The sequence below is a fragment of the Sander vitreus genome, chromosome 2 (genome assembly GCF_031162955.1).
Source record: "Sander vitreus isolate 19-12246 chromosome 2, sanVit1, whole genome shotgun sequence".
NCBI lineage: Eukaryota > Metazoa > Chordata > Actinopteri > Perciformes > Percidae > Sander > Sander vitreus.
In genome coordinates this window covers 9,488,291-9,510,978 of record NC_135856.1, presented here as the reverse complement: position 1 = coordinate 9,510,978, position 22,688 = coordinate 9,488,291, and the positions used below count along the sequence as shown (strand labels likewise).

Sequence of the window (22,688 nt, the reverse complement as noted above, 5' to 3'; positions counted from 1 at the left end):
ACACACACACACACACACACACACACACACACACACACACACACACACACACACACACACACACACTGCAGAGGAGGTAACGAGCTGTGCTTTTCTGCTGAGTTTCAAGTCAAGAAAAAAAGGAAATTAGACCAGCTGGATTGTGTGTGTGTGTGTGTGTGTGTGTGTGGGTGTGTGTGTGTGTGTGTGTGTGTGTGTGTGTGTCCTTACCAGCAGTGATGGTGTCTTTCTCCTTGGCGTTGAATTCCTCCACCTCTGCTCTCCTGCGCAGCTCAAATCTGCGAGCGTGTCCTTCTCTGGGTTTCCAAAGCTCTTGGAGCAACAGTGGCTTTTCATTGTCCCCCATCGCACGCAAACATTCAGTTCGCCAACCCCCTCCTCCTATCCCGCCTCCCCCCTCTAAACGCCCAATCACGTCACATAGGACGTAAGAGTGGGCAGCGTTCTTGTTGAGAGAGTAACGCTCGAGTGCCTCTTTCACCAGCTCCTGTGCACTAGAGCGCGGCGTGGCCAGGACGCTCTTGTAGTTGGCACCAGCACAAATTTCATCTCCAAAAATCTTTAGCACTCCAGGGGCTGAGCTCTGCGTGGAGAGTTCAGCAGGGTCGTCCGCCGGTCGCTCTGGGGGTTCAGTCGTCGAGCGCCGATCCACACGAGTGTTTGTTCCAGTTTCTACTGGGACACGGTCTCTGTAACTTAGAGTACGGTACAGGACCTGGTGAACAGACAAACAATACTAAATGTACTGTAGGGCCACTTTATCATAGACATTATTTACAGTATATGTTTCTTGCATTGTTTATTGAAGGGTCAGTTCACCAAAATGAGCTGAATTTTGTTTCCGGTGCTCACGCCATTGGAAAATTACATTTAAATAAGACGAAGTGTCTTCAGCCATGCTAGCAGCAATGTGAAGCCGTACTCAATCACAGAGAAGCTTTGAACTAAATGTGATAAATGCCAACATCAGCATGCTCACAGTGACAATGTTAACATGCTGATGTTTTGCAGGAACAGTGTTTACCATTTTCGCCATCTTAGTTTGATATACAGATAGATAACAATAACTAATCAGCACTTAACACAAAGCAAAGCTGAGGCTGGTGGAAATGTCAGACCTGCAGGTATTTGGTCATCAAAACAAAAGTGACTTGATGATGGTGCTAGTGGGGGATCACCACAGCTGTTACAGTTCATCCTGAGGGGAACATGTATGTGTCTACCAGATTTGTTGGCCCCAAAACCACAAATGTGAACCTTATGGTGGCGCTAGATGAAAAAATAGGAGGATCACAAAAATCTGTATGCTTCATTTTCTGGAGACCACGAATGAGATATTTCAGTCATGACCAAAGTGGTGGACCGACCGACTGACCAACAACCGCTATCCCTAGAGTCATGATCCTAGCTAGGGGCTAAAAATTGAACGACAACACGTCTTTCCAAACACAGCATCACATACTGAGTAATCAATTTTAGATATCGCAAAAACAAATAAAGTCAAACTTTCTACATTGGCTGTATACAACCAGAGACAAGTGAGAAAATGTTTGTTGATTTTGTAATTTGGGTGAACTGGCCCTTTAAGGAATAGGTATTATTAGGTATAGTGCAGTGCCAAGCATTTCAGCAAAAACTGCATTAATATTTGCTAGAGTGTGTCTGTTTTCATCATTTAATTTGACCTTTATTCAACTTAGTCTCTTGAGACTAAGACCAAAATGGCAGTCTGTGTGTGTGTGTGTGTGTGTGTGTGTGTGTGTGTGTGTGTGTGTGTGTGTGTGTACCTGTGTGAAGGTCCTGCTCTGGCGTTTCAGGCGGCTCTTGGACGGTAGGGACATACTGGCCCCAGAGGAAGAACCGTAGAACATGATGCTGCTGTTGGCTTCACAAACTCCACAACTGGTGAGCAAGGAAATATTTATTAACATTTTAAATGCTTTATTTGAATCCATTTTGAACGGATTTGAATCCATCTTAAATGATTCAAATATTTACACCCACTCAAATGCAGAAAGTCCATGCATAAAAAGGTGATGATGGACTCACGGCTACATCTTTACACTTACTTGTGGAACATTTGTAGATCTGTAAGGTAAAGAAAATCTCCCCTAAATCTATTATGTAAAATCCCCATAAACAGACAATGATAAATAACCCAAACTGTGTGCACCTGGTGAGTACAGTACCTTGATACTGTCACGTATTGTCACTCCGATGTGCAGCAGCACCAGGTAAAGGTTTACAGTTGAGGGTCAGATGCTTTTCATTTCACTGTCACCTTTCACACTGGAGAAGAAAACAAAGAACGATATTAATGTCAGTTTACAGCAAAACTGAAGAGTTCCTGCTGACTTCCTGATCATTGAGGTTAACTTTTTTTTCCCACATCCACAGGGATTCAGATAATATTGCTGTGGCTTTTTGCTTTTTAATGATTTCTTGACAGAACTCAGCAGTTTTAACACCAGAGTCAAAATTGCAAATCAACATCATATTACGTATTGCCTGCCAAATAAATGTTTTGACTGAGTTCAGGGCAGAGTACAGCTTAGATTCACCTGCAGATAAAAAGTGGATTTTGTTTAGAAACTCCTTTTCAAAAATCCAGTTTGTCTGTACTGTAGTAGATTACTGACACATTATACATTCACATACTGACCTTCGCCTTCAGAGGATGCATTTAACCACAGTGTCTCATCTTATCTTTTAGGACTCACCACTACATTTTAATTTAAAACATTGGCTGATCTTTACCAACAATAGAAAATATGACATTCAAATCCAGCATTTAATATACTACATAATGATTGGTTCATTCAATTCTTTAGAAAATGGAAAGCTACTTTGCACTTCTAAAATGCACAAACTTGGTTTTTTCGACAAACTAATGACTCATTTCTTTACCAATCTTCTACCTATTATTTTTTTTAACCATGTATTATTTTCTTTATAAAATGACAGAAAGTATCAGAAAATGCTCATCAAAGTACCAGAGCCCATGGCGACTCCTTCAGATTGCTTGTTTTGTCTGACCAACAATCCAAAAAGACCAATTTCTTTTATATACTGTGTGAATATATATATATATATATATATATATATAGAGAGAGAGAGAAAATCCAGAAATTATCAACCAACAAATTACCATTTTTGGCAATTAATTTTCTGTCCATCTACCCGTGTTCGAGCTCTAAGATTTTATATTTTTGCATTTTCCAGTTTCTGACTGTGTTGCATTGTTTCCCTTACAAGTGCACTGACTGTTTAATCATTAGCGGTCTTGTTAAAATATAATCATTGCAACTGATTGAATAATAAAGTGAACAAAAAATAACACTGTCTGCCTGTATCTAGGTCATGCATTTCATCTCAATAAACAGGTGTGTTTCCAGTCCATGTCCCTGCAGAAGGTAAGTCAAGCTTCACTCCAGGCTTTGCATGAACTCTTTTGACCAATGAAGACCTTTCATGCAGGTTACATTAGGAAGCAACTTAACATTTGACAGTAGCGGATTTGACAGCAGATGAAAGCATCTCATGCAGGTCTGTTTTGATTGCAACTTGTGAAGTTGAGTTATCCACCTATACTATGTAGGCTATATCATTTCCTTTCAGCAAATATTTGGCAGGCATCCTAAAATGTGTTGTTGTAGGCTAGTTGACTCTGCAGGCACTGGTGGGATAACGTGACTATTTTAAATGCCTGCTAATCCACAGTAATCTGGCTACTTGGCCGCAGTTAACTCAATCCTGGGACCAACAAACCCCTCCTGCGTCCACACAAGAAACAGAGAGAGGCCTACATTTTGCATTGGTCGGTTGTGTTTTGTGACCCAGGAGGTAGTGTTACATTTGGTAATCATGTCACACACAGACTACAACTTCTCCAACACATTTTTTTACTTGCTGTCTGTCCTTGTCTAAACAGCTAGAAGGTCAGAAATAAAGACTGCGTTGAAAATATATATATTTTTTAACACCTTTAAACCGGATACATAATATTGTAGCCTACAGAACTTGTGACTACTATGGGTCTGCCCTTTCTTTGATGTCCGTCCGTCTGTTTACGACTTTGGCCTCAGCGGTCGTCAGTAGCAACCGCCGTAGCAACAAAAGGCAGGAGAAAATCCTCAGAAATTAATCCGCTGATGAGTCGCCAGGCGCGGCACTAAAAGCTATACAGCCCCGGCCCCTCGCGGTCAGCAGGTGTGTCTGTCTAATGATTGTAGTCGAGCTCATCACACACAATGAATAATCAATTATCGTGAACACTGTTTCGACACGTGAACAACACTCAACAACAATGACAATAAAATTGCTGTTTTTAAACTATGAGGATAGTAAAAGCTGTGGCGCGTCTGCCCGTAAATAAAATAGATCCTGGAAAAGTTGTGTTATTCCAGCAGTGACAAGCCCAGTCCCATGAGGGCTCTCCTGGGTGTCTGTTGCGTTGGTACTCACACTGCCTGCAATGCGTGGCTCCATAGTGCTGGGGAATCCTTCTTGGCTTCTCTCTCATTCCGTCTCCCTTAAAATCCCCGGCAAAAATAGGGGGGGAAAAAACCCTGGCCAGCAACACCCAGCCGTCCGGGGCTGCACGCACATTCCCCAAAACAGCCCGTTAACTTGGACGACAGCCAACCGCTGAGGGCTCCAGTTTCTGTACGCACATCTCCGCCGAGTGTCCAGCAATGCCCGCTGCCTCCGGCAACCGCATTCCCACATCCACAGCGGTTCACTGCCGAGTCGCGACGGAAACACCCGAGCTCTCCGCGCTGCCTCACCTCGGCGCACCTGCTCTGGCAGCCGAGGGTACGGAGACACCGCCGCCTGGCGGGCACCGGCGGCACAAGCACAACATGGAGGCTGTGGCAATGGGCAAAACGGAGATCCAAATCATTTAATAGGCTAATAGTGGAAATATATTTATGAAATAAATAATAATGAAATAAATAGACAAAATATGAAATTATGTGGTAATTCAATGAGTTCATTATTATAAAATATTCTTAAAGAAAAAGAAGCAGGCTATTAATCCCTCAATGGGAAAATGTATGTATTACATTTAATTACACGTTTCTTTATTAAAGATGATTTATTTATTATATTTATAATTTACTTATTTTAATAACTGAATTTATTACAGCTTAATTTCAATTTATTTTAAGCAGTTCTACAATAATTCATACTTTTTATTGAATTACAATTTACACTTTTTTTTAGAACCCACTACGACTGCGACTGGTGGACAGGCGCCCTGAGCTGATTGAGCTGTTTTAAAAACGTATTGCATGATTTCACAATTTCATGGTTGTAGGCCTATGTTTTGTCTGTATTTATTCATAATTGCTTATATAATTTCATTTATACATTCAATGTTAAAAACTTTGGTTCAGCGAGAAGACTTTGGGGTCCCGTATTAGATTGTATGTATAAACCATATCCAGTTGCTGAGAGGGTGTCAGAAGGAACGGCGTTCAATTACTTGTATTCTCCTTTTTGTTTTTGCTTATTATAGCTTTGCTGCTCTTACTCATTTTTATTTTAAATAAAGGATAAAAAAAAAGAAAGGAGCCCTGATTTGTCTGTACCACAATATTTGTTTTACCAGACATTTTTAAACAATTAATTGCAATTGAATACGTTTGCAAACTGCAATAGAATAAATAGATAAATAAATATGGGTCAATGTACAAGAATGACTACCTTAAATTATAGATTTCATTCTCTCCACAATCTTATGGTTTTATAATAACAGTATTGTGTTTTAACAACCACTAACGTCTTCTGAAAAATGAGGTATGTGATCCTTAATCTTATCAAATCCTTCTGCTGGATTTATTTTAGTACCCTTAACATGAACGTTTGGTTAATTCAAAGCACTGAAAAAGGGTTAAGACATTATCATAAAATGTCATAAAATGATACAAAGATCATACTGTCCACAGTGCATATATCCAAATAGCTATACTTCATTTATTTCACATCTTTATATTTCATTGTATGATAACATGTAATAAATTGCTGCTATCTTACCTTCAACACTTCTAGACAAAAAGTTGTTTTCCAAAGAGATGAAACATAAAATGTTGAGTCCAGGAATATACTCCATGAAAAAGCTTTTTTTATTACAAGAGAAATAGAAAAGATAAAAGCATTGTTGGCATCATATAGGCTCATCACCACACGAAAGCACCACAGACACAAGAAAAACCAATATGAAAACTAGAGAGAGAAATAATATGAGATAATATAATCAGTCTCGTATGACCAGAAAGAAAATACCAGCAGCACTGAGAACAGCAGCTCCACAATCACAGAGTGTGTATAAACCATGTACAGAGGGTCCATGAAGGCTTCATGGAGAGTTTAAAAAACTCTATACAAAGTAAGGTGGGCACTGCATGCCTGAATGAGACAGATATTATAACCAAGACAAGACAGACGCACGTTAAACCCTCAAATACTTCATATCAAGTCACTAAACCTGCCTGTAGAGCAAGTCAAAATAGGCTCTAATACTCCCGAGTTCTCCAAAACAGTAAACGCTCAATCATTTGGTGTTTCTCAGAGGCTCAAGTAAACACTTAGAGTACCAATACTAAAAGGTACTCTTAAATTTGAGAATATATCTAAAGAGTTTAATTCCAAACTCAGATATCCACAGTGTGACAAACATAATTCCCAGTCCACTGTGACAATAAATTACCACTCCCTAATGACCTAAATGGTATAATGACAACAATAAATATTTGTGTTACTTTCAGGTTATTTTCAACCCAGGTGTGTTTGTTGGTCAGATGTCTCAAAAAGTAATGGATACATTTGATTGATTTTTGGTGGGGGGTTTTTGTCACTAGAGGATTTTCTTTTTGGACCCTACAGTTTAATGATGCATTCATATGCTGGTTGGTAAATTAGATCTACAAAAAGTTAGAGTTATATTGAAGAATGAACATTATTACATTTTAAAAGTATACCCCAGGACCTGATTAGGGGCAGTTATGCAGCAAATGAGACAGTTCCTGCACAGCTGCGCCTTTGTTAGAAATGTGCAGATTTATTCTATATATTATTTGTTACTTCTGCCAAAAAGATTATGCTGGCATTCTCATCTCTTTGCTTGTTTCTTATATTGTTTGTAGCTAATTAGCAGGATATGTTAAAAAGTGTAAAGTTTGGCCATATAAGAAACAAATGATTTATTTCTGGTGTGCATCCAGCACTTTTTTTTTTTAATGACCTATTAACATTGCAGATAAGACCTTTTTTTTTTTTTTTTACCTTCCTCACTTTCTATAGAACTACTGCACTTATTCATACGTGTTCATCACAGTGTAGTTTGATGCAAATCTTAATGCATATTTTGTGGATTTTACAGCACATTTAGGGGTTTGTGCAGCTTTGGTGAATGTATCTTTTCTAGTTCTTTATAAAACACATGTGCTGCTCTAATATCTGTAGTGGTTCTATTTAAATTTCTATCTGCCTTAAAGTTTTCTCTTGTTTGGTTACTTTATAAATATTACCCATATGTAAAACTTGCAGAAAACTTTTGGGGCTTGTGCCCTACTTGGTGATGTGAGTAAGCAAGAAAAGCTGTATGGAGTGGTGCCAGCATTAAAGAAAGCAGCTTTACAGCTTTTGATCATTTTCGTTACTCCAGATAGTGCCCAAACAACCGGAGCAGCTTCAGTGGTCCTTGAATGTGGCTTCACAGGCTTTTAAGCCCAAATGATCCAAATCCTGAGAGACAGACAGCAGCGAAAAGATGTTAAACCAGATACATTTCTTTTACACCTACAGTCAGGTCCATAAATATTGGGACATCGACACAATTCTAATCTTTTTGGCTCTATACACCACCACAATGGAGTTGAAATGAAACGAACAAGATGTGCTTTAACTGCAGACTTTCAGCTTTAATTTGAGGGTATTTACATCCAAATCAGGTGAACGGTGTAGGAATTACAACAGTTTGTATATGTGCCTCCCACTTTCTAAGGGACCAAAAGTAATGGGACAATTGGCTGCTCAGCTGTTCCATGGCCAGGTGTGTGTTATTCCCTCATTATTCCATTTACAAGGAGCAGATAAAAGGTCCAGAGTTCATTTCAAGTGTGCTATTTGCATTTGGAATCTGTTGCTGTCAACTCTCAATATGCGATCCAAAGAGCTGTCACTATCAGTGAAGCAAGCCATCATTAGGCTGACAAATCTAAACAAACCCATCAGAGAGATAGCAAAAATTACACATTAGGTGTGGCCAAATCAACTGTTTGGAACATTCTTAAAAAGAAAGAATGCACCGGTGAGCTCAGCAACACCAAAAGACCCGGAAGACCACGGAAAACAACTGTGGTGGATGACCGAAGAATACTTTCCCTGGTGAAGAAAACACCCTTCACAACAGTTGGCCAGATCAAGAACACTCTCCAGGAGGTAGGTGTATGTGTGTCAAAGTCAACAATCAAGAGAAGACTTCACCAGAGTGAATACAGAGGGTTCACTACAAGATGTAAACCATTGGTGAGCCTCAAAAACAGGAAGGCCAGATTAGAGTTTGCCAAACAACATCTAAAAAAGCCTTCACATTTCTGGAACAACATCCTATGGACAGATGAGACAAAGATCAACTTGTACCAGAGTGATGGGAAGAGAAGAGTATGGAGAAGGAAAGGAACTGCTCATTATCCAAAGCATACCACCTCATCAGTGAAGTATGGTGGTGGTAGTGTCATGGCGTGGGCATGTATGGCTGCCAATGGATCTGGTTCTCTTGTATTTATTGATGATGACAAAAGCAGCAGGATGAATTCTGAAGTGTTTCGGGCAATATTATCTGCTCATATTCAGCCAAATGCTTCAGAACTCATTGGACGGCGCTTCACAGTGCAGATGGACAATGACCCGAAGCATACTGCGAAAGCAACCAAAGAGTTTTTTAAGGGAAAGAAGTGGAATGTTATGCAATGGCCAAGTCAATCACCTGACATGAATCCGATTGAGCATGCATTTCACTTGCTGAAGACAAAACTGAAGGGAAAATGCCCCAAGAACAAGCAGGAACTGAAGACAGTTGCAGTAGAGGCCTGGCAGAGCATCACCAGGGATGAAACCCAGCGTCTGGTGATGTCTATGCCTTCCAGACTTCAGGCTGTAATTGAATGCAAAGGATTTGCAACCAAGTATTAAAAAGTGAAAGTTTGATTTATGATTGTTAATCTGTCCCATTACTTTTGGTCCCTTAAAAAGTGGGAGGCACATATACAAACTGTTGTAATTTCTACACCGTTCACCTGATTTGGATGTAAATACCCTCAAATTAAAGCTGAAAGTCTGCAGTTAAAGCACATCTTGTTCGTTTCATTTCAACTCCATTGTGGTGGTGTATAGAGCCAAAAAGATTAGAATTGTGTCGATGTCCCAATATTTATGGACCTGACTGTATGTATACTAGACGGTATGACCTTTTGGTCCTCTAGTCACATTTATCAAGCTCGTCAAATCTACCGTGTGCTACCACATACAGCTTAACACTGAGAGTACATACATATTTCAAATATACTTTTTATGTGTTCAAGGTACATGCGTTCACATGTAAACATAGACTCAGCCGATTACAGGCTTTGGATTCATGGGAGTCAGACAGTATAGGACACACGTACACGCACACACACACACACACACACACACACACACACACACACACACACACACACCTGAGATGCCTTGATATTGGGCCAGATTGTTCAACAATACTATAGCTTCAGTTTCCTTTCAAGTGTGAAACGTTTATGGTAATAGTGTGCTATCAGGTACGGCAGTATGTCAGTCTTCTGGCAGTGCTGAATCAGACAGTGGTTTTCCCTTCTGAGGTTCAACCATGTAACTTTGACAGACTCTATCAAATGGGTCCCACTCATTAAGTTGAAGATGACGAAGATAATCAGCTGATACTTTAAGTACATTAGAAGAAAATATAGATAAAGTCAACATATACTGTACGTCATTAATAAATATATACTGTATAAATTGTACTGATGACATCTCCACTTACTAAACCTAATCAACAACAGTAAACTATTAGAATTCAGGAATTATGCTTGGTAATCTACTGTGTAGAGCCAGGTAAAAGTGGAAGCTCACACAAGTAAAGTCTCCGAGACCAAAACCATAAACATCTGTATGTTCGACATTAAAGAAAATATTATTCTACAGTCATGCTTGATTTAGAAATCACAGTTAATCACTGACTGAAGCAACTGCTGTTAAACCATATAGTATACTACAGTGTAGATAGCACAACTAACAAAGTAATAATACTATCTAGCGCTCTGAATTGGAATAGTAAATTACTGATGTTGCAACCTCCTAAATATAATCAAACCATAACCTTCTGTTATTGATGATAATAATACTTTAAATAATGTCCTGAAACTATGATAGTCAAGTTAGCTAATTGTAAACATTGTCCTCCAGTTGACAATAAGACAATGCCTTCAATTCAGCTTCTGAACACTGAATCAGGACATGCACCACATAGAGAGAAATCTCCAAGAATAGTAATTAAACCCCTGATCATTGGAATGAAACCAAAGTACCTGCAAAAATATTTTAAGATTGAACTAAACTGGATCGGTAAAAATAAAAATAAAAAAAGCTGTGTCCTGATTGACGGGTTGCCTCCTTTGAAGTCCAGAGTTTTTACAACAGCCTCGATGCAGTGTCCTCCAAACGCAGCCTTCTTTTTTGACATATTTGGAAAAAAACAACCAGTGAATTATTTCCAGTATCCACCAAAGTATCCTACAAACATGGTTAATGATGCGTTCAGATGTCCTCATGAACTCATAAATGATGTAAATAATAGCAGCAAGGCATAAACTAAGATACATTAAAGTAATGTTGATGCATTTATCAGTACTATAGTACACTGTTTGCAGTTGTCCATCATGTGTTAAGGTGAAACATCACAACTGGTACTGTTTTTGACTACTGGTTCTTTATCCATGCTGGCCAGCCTAGAGATGGCAATGTCAGTCTCTCAGACGGTTCACCACTTTTGACTTTTCCTTTTGTGCCACCAAAGTTTTTTCACAAAATTTTGTACAGACATTCATGGTCCCCAGAAGATGTATCTTAATGACTTTGGTGATCCCCAAGCCTCTAGCATCATCATGATGTTTGTATTTGTGGCTTCAAATGAACTGGATAGATTTCCATAAAAGTAGGTGCAGTTCAGACACTGATTCCCCTCTCAGGATAAACTGCAACTTTGATGATTATATAATTATTAAGAAACATTATACCTTCTGTGCATGTTAGCATGCTGACGTTAGCATTTAGCTCAAAGCACCGCTGTGCCTAAGTACAGCCTCACCGAGCAGCTAGCATTGCAGTAGACTTGTTACAACTGTACTGGCCAATTGAGTGCAACTTTCTGGTGATGAACCATGTGATGAATGTGGATTTCTTTTTGCTTCTTTCACGAGTTGACGAGGATCACCTAAATGCACCATTAGTTTTTGTTACTGTGAGGCTACACCGTCTTATTTGTGGAGGAGGTTCACTTGCTTTCCAAAGGAGGCAACGCCTGAATTGGGACACAGCTCGCATTAACCCCTTGAAGTTGCTCAAACACAAGAGCTACTTGTGAGGTCAGCGCTGATGTCATCTGGAGGTCTGGACCTGACTGGATGGCTGGGCATAGAGGTACTTCCAGATGGCGTAGTAGTGTATGGCTGCTCCCATAGCTACAAACAGGTGCCAAATGGCATGAGCGAATGGGACGATACCATCACTTTTAAAAAAGACCATCCCCAAACAGTAGCAGGCTCCGCCCACCAGCAGCTCATATAACCCCGATTGCTCCGGCTGCGAAGAAGCAGACATTTTATTATGTTTAAGTTTTTAAAGACATTGCAATGAGGAAATGACAAAACATCAAAGACTACAGATGACTCAATAAGTGTGCTCACCATTGAGAGGATGACCAGGGCAGGAAAAACTCCCATCACCGTATAGCAGATCAACTCCGTGATCTTATACCTGACACAGAGAGGAATATTTCAGCATGGAAGACTAAGCCTTGCGACACATTAATGTCAACTCAATGGTCCACCTACAAGATTTATCTGAGTTTTCAACTGTGTCACACTCCAGGTCAATCACCCTCCTCTAATCAAACTGTCAAACTAGGCTGCGCTGATCAAATTTGAATCAAGACGGTTACTGCATTGCCTATTTCTTGCCTAAAATGATCTCAGAAACATATTTTAGCGTACTGTTTAGCTGTAAAATGAGAAAGTGTGTGACCCGGCAATCATGTTGAAAACAGTCAAGCCAAAACCAAGCACCGTCCACTGGCCGACCGGCTGGAGCAAACTTTTTTTCATTTTACAGCTAAACTGAACACTTACATTGTAAGTTTCCAAAATTGTTTGTTTCTGAGAACATTTGAGGCGAGAAATAGACAGAATTTTGATTTGCTATTCAACCCTGCCTAGTTTGACAGTTTGACCTCAGTTCACAAGCAGTGATTGACAATGCGTTAGAGACTTCTTGGCTCTGATTGGTTGTTTTCCTTTAGGCGTGGTGGAATCTTGCAAATGCCATTAGTAACACTAGGGGGAGGCAGAGACAGAGACAGATGATCTGTCATGTACCACTGTCAGGATATACTGATGAGCAAATACCAGAGATGGGGACTCGAGTCTGAGACTCGGACTCGAGTCGCTCTTAAGTCGCACAAACAGCTGACTTCAGACTTGACTCGGACTCGACCCAAAAGACTTCAGACTTGACTTACGACTCGACCCAAAAGACTGCAGACTTAACTCGGACTGGAGCTTCGAGACTCGTCAACAACCTGTTTTCATGCAATTATTGCTTTTTAAATCTACATTTATTCATGTATTTCTATTTTCTTTTATTGGCGCATATACGTTGGGCAGTGGCGCAAAAAGTGGGTATGCGCTATATGCGGCGCATAGAAGCGCAGCACCATGTGGGGCGCCAAAGCAATGGTTACAAAATAAAAATAAAAATAAAAATAAAACAGTAATTCTTTTTTTGGTATTTTCTATATGTTGCTGCTGTTGTGCATTTCTAAATCATTACTGCATTTCCTCAATGTTATTATATAACATTTTAGAGGACTAACAGGCTGCGCTGTGAGCGCAGAGCAAGCAGGTACGAGTAGTGAAGTAGAGTAGTATGGAAAAAGAAAAAGAACAAAGCAAAACAGCTGTTGGGGCTGAAAATAGAAAAAGAAAGAGGGAAAGGGAGATGACATGTTAAGGGATGTGACAGCAGTTAAATAAGTGGATGGTGAAAGGCAACAGGTAGGATTTAAAGTGTGATGTCTGTGCTTGCAGGCTTGCAAATATTCATGCTAACAGACTAGCTAGCGTTTGCTAACACTGGGAATGTAGCAGCCAAATGGCGGTTTACAGCTAGCTTAGAATCTGCAAAACCGAGGTTGCTGAGCTGAAAACTGGTAAATATAAGGTAGCATGTACAATAAATGACAAGAATCTGGAAAATATAACTAATGCAATAACTCTGGTTTACCATGCAATCATGCATAGATTTGCTACCAAACTTGGGGGCTTGCAAATATCCATGTCAACAGACTGGCTAGTGTTTGCTAACTTAATGCAAACCAATGTAGCTGATAGCTACATTTAGATTTTGGTTAAACCCTATGGTGCCAATCCCATGCATGACATATCTCAATTTTATTAAGGTAAAATAACAACTGGTAAATATAAGGTAGCAGCACAATAAATGACAAGAAGATAAATAAATAAATATATATATATATATATATATATATATATATATATATATATATATATATGTAGATGTGAAAGAAATGCATAAAAGTTGTGCTAATTCAGCTCTGTTTAGTTCCGGTGTTGATACTGCAAGGAGTGCTTCGGGACTGTCTACAAACTACAACACCGAAAAGAGATGCAAACATATTTTTCAAAAATAGGCATATGCTTATTTTTTTTAAAGTAAGTGCTGTAGTACAACTAGCAGGAGACAAGTTAGAATTGAGGTAAGTTTGGAGACACTACCTTAATTAATCATTAAATTAATAGCCTACATATTTTTGTTGTATCTCTTTTCTATGTTGTAGTCTGTAGACAGTCCCTAAGCACTTTTAACTGCCGTCTCAACACCGGAACTAAACAGAGCTGAATTAATAAAAATAAAAAAGCCACGCACCACTCAAATCACATCAACCAGCGGTGATGATTAGGTTGCCAACTGTCACAATTTGGTTGCCAAGGGCAACCAGGCGACCGTTAACTAACTAAATATGATTATTTAAAGCCCATACATGATGATGTCCGGCACAAAATTGTTGCTGCATACCCCTCTGACACTGGGTAGTTGCGCCCCTGACGTTGGGGAAACGTATGACGAGCTACATGTCCCCTGCTCTTTGCCATACTGTGTAACGTAACGCATGCGCTATGCCTTATGTGCGTGCACTCACATAAACAAAAATGCATTGCCGATGGCGACACCAAGTCCTCCCTGAGTTGTGCCTTTTGTCATTAGTTTTGCTTTCAATAACTTCGTAAACAGAGACAGTAAGCAAACAGCTACATGCAAGGTGTGTGGCACCAAGATAAATGATGCCGGATCAACGTCGGACTTCATCAGGCATCTCAAAACGCACCCAGATAGGTCAGTCACTTGCTAATGTGAAAGAGACGTTACATTTAGCATATATCGTCACATGTAACAAGCTAACCATCGCAAAGTGTTGTGCTAATGCTGGGAACAGGCAAATTGTATCTTTTTAGTAAGTAGTTGCTGAGGCTCAGACATCCATGGCGCACAGGAGGCGGGACGCACGGATCCATCTCCCCAGGTGTCGGGTGGGCAAACTCATGTGATGCGTAATTGATCCCGTGGGTGATTTGTAGGCTATTAAGTGAACAAGGTGTACCCGGTCCACCAAACACTGGGCCGTCTTAATTCTGCACATATTTCTGTTACCGTAGTCTTATTTACTATTTCATTATTTCATCCATGCGTGGCACAGCAGATCCGTGCGCACTGCCACCTGCCGTGGAGACGCTGGCCTCACTAACCTCTCCTCCTCTGAGTCGGGTCTCCCTCGCGCTGGCCTCAGTTTCACTGAGCGTACCAACACTTAGAAAATAAATGGCATTACATCAGTGAGTTCAAACTGCTTATTGTGCGTAATTTGGACTGACACTGAGATGCATGTTGTTCTGTAACTGGTGTGGCGCTGCCACTATTCTCTTGATTTCCACTTCGACAAATTTTTTTGAGTGAAAGAGACGTTACATTTAGCATATACTGTCACAGGTAACAAGCGAACCATCGCAAAGTGTTAAGGCTGGGAACAGGCACATTGTATCTTTATAGTTGTATCCATATGATGTGACAGACTTAGGTTAATATTTCACCAGGTCAGAGGGCTAGAGGGATGTGTTAAGTAGACCCCATAAAGTTATTCTACAACTGATTTTGATACTGGACTGTATGGATGGTAGCTACAGGACATGCTTTGAATTCATAAGATTTAACAATACAGTGTTAGGGACAGATCAGATGGCCAGAGACTTGAGACTTGACTTGGACTCGAGCTCAAAGACTTGAGATTCGAAAAAATGACTTGTGAACATCTCTGGCAAATACAACGTATGAAAGTTATTTTGATAAATGTTACCTACTGAACCTGTAATGTGAAACCAGAAGTGTTAACAATTACTTTCTCATTTCTCTTTCTCTTTATATTGGAGTTTTCAAACAATAGTTTTAAACATTTTCTGCACTTTTTATCCTTGGGGTGATTTTCGATTTAGTATCAATGAAATGCATTTGATTACATAAAGCTTGATCAGAGTAGCTCAGGAAACAATGACTGATGTTACATCTCATTAACAACTAAAGTCTTGAATCTAAAAAGCATGTTGATGTATGAACATTTTCACTTACAGTTTAAAAGTGATGCGTAGTTACAGCCTTAAGTTACCTTACACACATCTCAACCATTTCCACATATAGGTGCTTAAAGATTTTAAATTTTGGGGGGAAAAAATATAATGTCTGAGCTGAGCTTTGCTGATGAGGATCACAGAATGCAGCTGTAAGCTCAGAAAAAGCTAGTAAGTGGTACTTTGAGTTGAGATTGTGTTGTCTGATGGGAGGAACATTGATGACTTTAAAGTGCTCATATTCTGCTTATTTTCAGGTTCATAATTGTATTTAGAGGTTGTACCAGAATAGGTTTACATGATTAAAAAAAAACACAATTTTTTTGTTGTGCTGCACATTGCTGCAGCTCCTCTTTTCCCCCTGTGTGTTGAGCTCTCTGTTTTAGCTACAGAGTGAGGCATCTCACTTCTATTCCATCTTTGTTGGGAGTCGCACATGCGCAGTACCTAGGTAAGGACTACTAGCCAGTCAGAAGCAGAGTATGAGGGCGTGCCACGCTAGCAGCTAGGCGAGCATTATAACATGTGTTACAAAGTGACGCACGTTCGTCACGGAAGTAAAGGCTGGACTACAATAGAGCTGTTTGGAGCAGTTTGTGAACAGTGTTTTCTGTTGGAGATGGTAAGTTCCTTTGGGGTGGACTTTGGGCTTTTTCACTTTGTAAACCTATAGCATGCACTAAAAAGATATATAACACAATAAAGGAAAGGGAAAAAGCCAAAAAACATAATATGAGCACTTTAATAAATAGACAGTCCAACATTGATTAAAGTATATGAATGATTGCATGAACTGACCTCTCATGGAAGAAGAAGACATAGGTGGTTCCAAAAGAGGCCATGACCCACACCAGCCAGCGCATGTGACACCCCCAGGGACCCAGCTCCCGCAGGTTCAGCCTGTTGAGGCATGAACGGGAACACATAACTACAAATACTGTATATACAAATACAAATACATATGTACATTTAGCAGGCTAGTTTGTTTACCAAGGGGCGTAGGAGGCTGCAATGAAGAAATAGATCACCATCCTGTCACACATGTGGAAACAGTGCTCCACAGACCTGAAGAGAGAGACCAAACAGCCTCATGACAACTGAGTGACACTGTTTATACATGTAGCATCAGTGTGTTTCAGCTCTCAGAAACAAATCTGGGGTATGGGGATATACATATTTGTTCTAGTGTGTCTCTGCAGTAAAAGAAGGGGCCATGCAGGTTGCTTTATTTCAGTGTCCTCGTCTATCCATTAACCATATTCATCATCTGCAATATTACAATCCAGTTCAAGTGTTGAAAATGTGTGTGTTTTTGTGTGCTTGTACCGTAGGTGGCTCTTCTTCCAGGCCACAGTGTGGAAAAGGGTGGAGATGATGAAGAGCGAGCTGAGCCCCGCCCCGTACACCCAGGCCGACAGCCGCTCCCATTGGTCCTCCGACTGGAAGTGCAACACTGAGCTGCCCAGCAGGCTGGGAATTATCCATAGCTAAATGAATTCATAACATAAATGAAACATGAGATGCAGATAGACAAGCAGACAAACATGCAGGATAAACTGAAATCCAGTGCATGATGTAGGTGTAGACTAGTTTTAAAAAGAATCTGGAGGCGTTTCTCATTTGTCTGTTATGTAATGTGTGTATGTGTGTGTGTGTGTGTGTGTGTGTGTGTGTGTGTGTATTCACCGCATGCGTGGCACAGTTGGCAGCATGCTCATATTCTGTGGGCTGGTATCTCTTGTTAGGAGGAACACGGTTGTTCATAAACCTGGAATCGTCAGAAAATGAACAGATTTAAGTTGATATATTTAAAAAAAAATCTAATATCTGAACTAAATTCTGCAATGAGACATTAGTTTTAGCAACATGCAACAATGAATCTTTCTCTACACACTTGCAGAGCTCAAAATAATAAAATATATATTTTTTTTAAACAAACAAAAAAATACAATCTATATATATATATATATATATATATTATTTATTTATACCCTTAAAAGCAAAATTTTTGGTATTAAAGGGTTGCATATGAGCTATAATATTTTTCTTCTTGATGTCCTATACCACATGGAACATCTTTAATATTTGTGTCCATTTGTATCTCAATGGTGCTCATAAAATTTCACCCCATCCTGTCCTTTTGCTTAGCAACGGTAGATCATGCTTCAACTTGTTGCCATGACTGCTGTTGCCTGGCAACAGTGGGTAACCGTGGACCGACTGAACCGATAAAGGGTTAGTCCTGATGATCTCTTTCATAAACAATTCACATCTACAGATATGCCTGCATATTCTCACACACACACAAACAGATCAGTATCGCTTTGAACAGAAACAAAAACTAACACACAACTGCTCAAGAGGTATGAGGAGGTAGCATAGATAGCACTCCATCAGTGATGTCATTGTTGTCAAGGAAACCACCGAGCAGGGATTGTCTTTCTTTTCCTCCCTCCACACTAGAAAACTCCTTTCTTTCATCTTTCTTTGCTCATGTCTCCTATCTCCCTCTCCCTGACTATGTCTTCTCTCTGCTTCCCGATGATTAAATTAACATGCAGGAAGGCAAATGGACAAAGACGTCCATGCAAAAACACACACACACACACACACACACACACACACACACACACACACACACACACACACACACACACACACTCTCTCCCTATTTTTATGCTGCATCTTGCAGGGCCAGATTTCATAAGAGACCTAGATTTAGCGTCTCTTTCTAATGCACACACAAACACACAAACACACACACATACACACACTGTTCTAAGATTGGTGGGACTCAAAATGAGAAACAGGTAGCCATCAAAGGGAATACCACTCAAATAAAGAAATCATATGTATATATGAATTTTGGAGCATAAGACAATCAATTAATTATGTTAAACTTCAGCCAAACATAGAAGATCAAACAGCATCATTGTCCTTATATACATATATGGCACAAAATGCACAGCTTAATATATATATATATATATATATATATATATATATATATATATATGTGCCATCTCCTCAAAGAAAAGATAAAACTCTGCCTACAGAATTTCACAAACGTTTCAGTCCAAGTGCAGTGATAATAGTCTTAAATCTGTCCAATTTATATTTCTGTGTTGTTGTGCAACAGTGTGAAATGGTAGAACATGATGTTCTCCTCCTACACGTCAGCTCGTCAACTCCTGATCCTTCCGTAGATGAACAGGAGTCTGAAGGAGTGGCGATAGAAGGATTAAAAAAATCCACCTCACATATAATGACAATGAAACATATTTTAGCAAACATGCCTAATTTTTCCTTTTTCCTATATTGTACTCCTGTTTCTTAAGCATCTGTTTTTAGAGTGACACTAATTCAGAGTTATTAATACTAACTGACCCAGGCCAAAAAAAACACTGTCCTGTCCCAAATAAATAGGCGTGGTCTGTCTGTGTGTGTGTGTGTGTGTGTGCGTGCGTGCGTGCGTGCGTGCCAAGCCCAGCAGGCTTGGCCTGGTCATTAATGACTTCATCAAGCTGGCTGATAATTACCAGGCCAGAGGCCAGACAGAGAGACACACTAAGTGGACAGAGGCGCAGAGTTGCGGAAACATCATCACTCTTGTAATACGACAGCAGGACAGACAGAAGGAACGCTTTTATTGTCTTATTGAACCGTGAAGACCAAAACCTCAGTCCAGTTAATGGTGAACATGAATTAATCTTACAGTTTTATGGTCAAGCTAGTACTGCTCTTTGTGTTTCAGTGTATATCAAGTAGACTACATACAGTAATTAAAAACAAAATGGTGGAGAAAAAAACCTTCTAGTAGAGCTGAAACAATTAGTTAAATAAATGATAAGTCAACAAACAGAATATTAGTCTGTAACAATTTTAATAATAATCAAAAATGTCAAATACTGTCTGGTTCTAGTTTCCTGATTTGCTGTTTTCTCTTTCTTACATAACTATAAATAAAATATATATTTTTTTAATATTTGGGTAGCATTCTGAAGATGTCACATTGTGCTCTGTGAGATTGTGAAAGGGAATTATCACTGACTGATGTTTTAAAGACAATGAATTGATCAATAGTGAAATTCACCATTAGTAGCCGTATATTCTAGTGGACATCATTGCTAGTTTGATTGTAAAATGATACTGAAGTTTAGAGGAAGTATGTAACACAATTCTTTTTATTATTGATTCATCTGTGAATGATTCTTTCGATTGTTTCGGATAATGCCAAAATAAATAGGTTAATGAAAAACCCCCATCACAAGTTTTCAAATGGCCTGTTTGGTGTGACCAAAATATTCAGTTGAAAATCACACAAAACACAGAAAAGCAGCAAATATTCACATTTGAAGAACTTAAACCAGAGAATATTTGCCATTTGTTCTTGAAAAACAACTTCAACAATGAATCAATTATCAAAATAGTTGATTGATTTTCTGACCATTTACTAATACATTAATTGTTTACGTTGTTGTGTAAAGGTCTGAATGAAGAAAAATAAATAATAATCACAATTTACTGTATCTTGTATTCTTAAAGTATTAAAATATGGCAACTGCGTACTCATGCGTGACAACTTATATTATATTTAATAATGATCATTTGCCATACAGCCTCAGTCTGTAGCACGACAACACATTAAACTCAGACATGAAACAGTTTTCCATATCTGATTTGATGTAGAAGCTAAGGAGAAGCAGAAGACATTTGAGTTTTAAATGTCTTATCAGTGTGGTCTGCTCTAGAGTTGAAACAATTTTGTTAATCAATTAATGTTTCAGTTGTTAATCAAGCAAAAATACCTGCTTATTCCAGCCTTTCTGATATGAGGATTTTCAGATTTTCTCTGTTTTAATATAAGTGTAAACTGAACATCTTTGGGGTTTGGAATGTTGAGCTCTGGGAACTTACACTATTTCTGATTTTTTACACACAAAACAGTCAATTAATCCAAAAAGCAATCAGCATTGGCACACTAACTGGTAATGAAAATAAATTGTCAGTTGCAGCTCTGGTCTGCTTTGTTTGACATTTTCCTTCTGTTAAATCTATCCAAAACCCCCATGACAGCCTGGACCCAGACCCTGTGGGCTGTCATGTGTAGTAGGGCTGCACAATATAGCCTATTGTTGTTGTTTTTTATTGTCATCGCAATATCAACTGGCGCAATATACACATTGCAAAAGGCTGCGACATATCATGACACAAAACAGATTTTTTTGTGTTAGTTGAAAGAAAATATCAGAAGAAAACTGCCCTTTAAAATGTAACTGTCATTCTTTTTTTAGTGGTGCTTTTATATTCAATGTAATGTTCAATTTGTCCATACAAGAATGTTGAAAATGATTTTACTTTTATTTGTTTTAAATTCAACAAGCAATTTGTTGTATTGTAGAAGAATACTGAAAGCAGCAGAAATGCAGAACTGAGCACATTTTAATATCTGTTTATGTATCGCGAGTAGGCCTAATATCGTTATTGCGATATTCAACAACATTATCACATTCCTCATATCGTGCAGCCCTAAGTAATGTGTAGGACCAAATATAAGAGATGATGTGTGTTTGTGTGGCCTATTGTGTGTTTCAAGAAATACTGTGCACACAGAAAGGGAGAGAGACAAGAGACAGCAAGACAACGATGAGGAGGAGGGAAGTGGCAGGTCTGTCTGTGTGTGTGTGTGTGTGTGTGTGTGTGTGTGTGTGTGTGTGTGTGTGTGTTAATAATGATGCTTGTCAGGCAAACAAAACCTGAGCTATAATATTATTACATCATCAGTCATAAGATATGTTGAAATGTAAATGTCGGCTAAACCAGCTCGTTCCCAAACCCTTCCATCACCCTTAGCATCCTCCTCATCATCATTAAAACCTCTACCAGGCAGTATTATAATAAAGATGTCTAATTGATTAGCGGTTCATACAATGATTTCACCTACCTTATAAGATTCATTTACAGTGGAAATAAGCAACAGTTGACAGCAGACAGACAGTATGGCTAAAGCCTGAATCCCCTCTGAGTGTTGGGCGAATAACCGCTCAGATTGTAACGGGCCGGTCTAAATGGAACGTAACGAGCATCGCCGTTTCACCGGAGAAGACGTCGTCGTCTTATCCTCATCTCAAACAGCACCGGGAGATGGATGCATCCCGACCTTCTTTTTACAGTCACTGATCCCGACCCAGCTGCCTCCTGAGGCTCCAGTCCGGAAGTGTGGGCGTCGGGGACGGTCTCTGTTAGTGTGGATGTCGGTGGTCTCTCTCTCTCTTCTCTCTCTCTCTCTCTCTCTCTCTCTCTCTCTCTCTCTCTCTCTCTCTCTCTCTCTCTGCTGGAGCTCCGCCGGTTCACCTCATCACGACTCGGTTTGGACGGTTGTTTTTCACAGGGTTGTTTGCCACATCATTTTCTGAGGGACTGATTCATGGCTGGTGAAATTGTGCCGATTTGTTATTGTAAGTAGCTACGTTTCCTGGTTCTACCTCTAGGTGGCGATGCAGGCACGGAGTTTGAGGCTGGTTGATGATATAATATGATGATGAATGTTAAGTGTTTTATTGTGTTCAGCTAGCAAGAAACAGTTTCTAGTCAGTTTACTAAAACAGCTGCTAGGCCTAAATTCTGTGGCCGGGGAGGAGCTTTGTCAAGTCTGGAAAGTAATAACCCCTTATGATGTCATAGTGATGTCATCTG

General features: G+C 39.5%; 2 protein-coding genes across 3 annotated transcripts in view; both read right to left on the bottom strand.

The window, feature by feature from the left end:
- radil (Ras association and DIL domains) overlaps nucleotides 1-1,898 on the bottom strand; it is a 31,488-nt gene extending 29,590 nt beyond the window's left edge. The window contains exons 1-2 of the mRNA XM_078276434.1: nucleotides 1,788-1,898; nucleotides 211-715 (exon numbers count right to left, since the gene is read on the bottom strand). Of these exons, the coding sequence (XP_078132560.1) occupies nucleotides 211-715; nucleotides 1,788-1,871 (589 nt within the window). The 5' untranslated portion in view covers nucleotides 1,872-1,898. The remainder of the gene's footprint in view (nucleotides 1-210; nucleotides 716-1,787) is intronic.
- Nucleotides 1,899-11,219: 9,321 nt separating this feature from the next.
- On the bottom strand, nucleotides 11,220-21,950 carry LOC144534473 (monocyte to macrophage differentiation factor 2-like). Of its 2 annotated transcripts, none has more exons than XM_078276421.1 (7): nucleotides 21,937-21,950; nucleotides 17,679-17,760; nucleotides 17,319-17,479; nucleotides 16,983-17,057; nucleotides 16,791-16,892; nucleotides 11,985-12,054; nucleotides 11,220-11,880 (listed from the first exon to the last, which is right to left on the bottom strand). In XM_078276421.1, exons 1-7 carry the CDS (start codon nucleotides 21,948-21,950, stop codon nucleotides 11,677-11,679), a joined length of 708 nt encoding a protein of 235 aa, XP_078132547.1. In that variant the 3' UTR covers nucleotides 11,220-11,676. The 2 variants fall into 2 exon arrangements, with proteins under 2 accessions (XP_078132547.1, XP_078132537.1); XM_078276411.1 differs by lacking the exon at nucleotides 21,937-21,950 and adding an exon at nucleotides 18,652-18,677.
- Nucleotides 21,951-22,688: the final 738 nt, after the last annotated feature.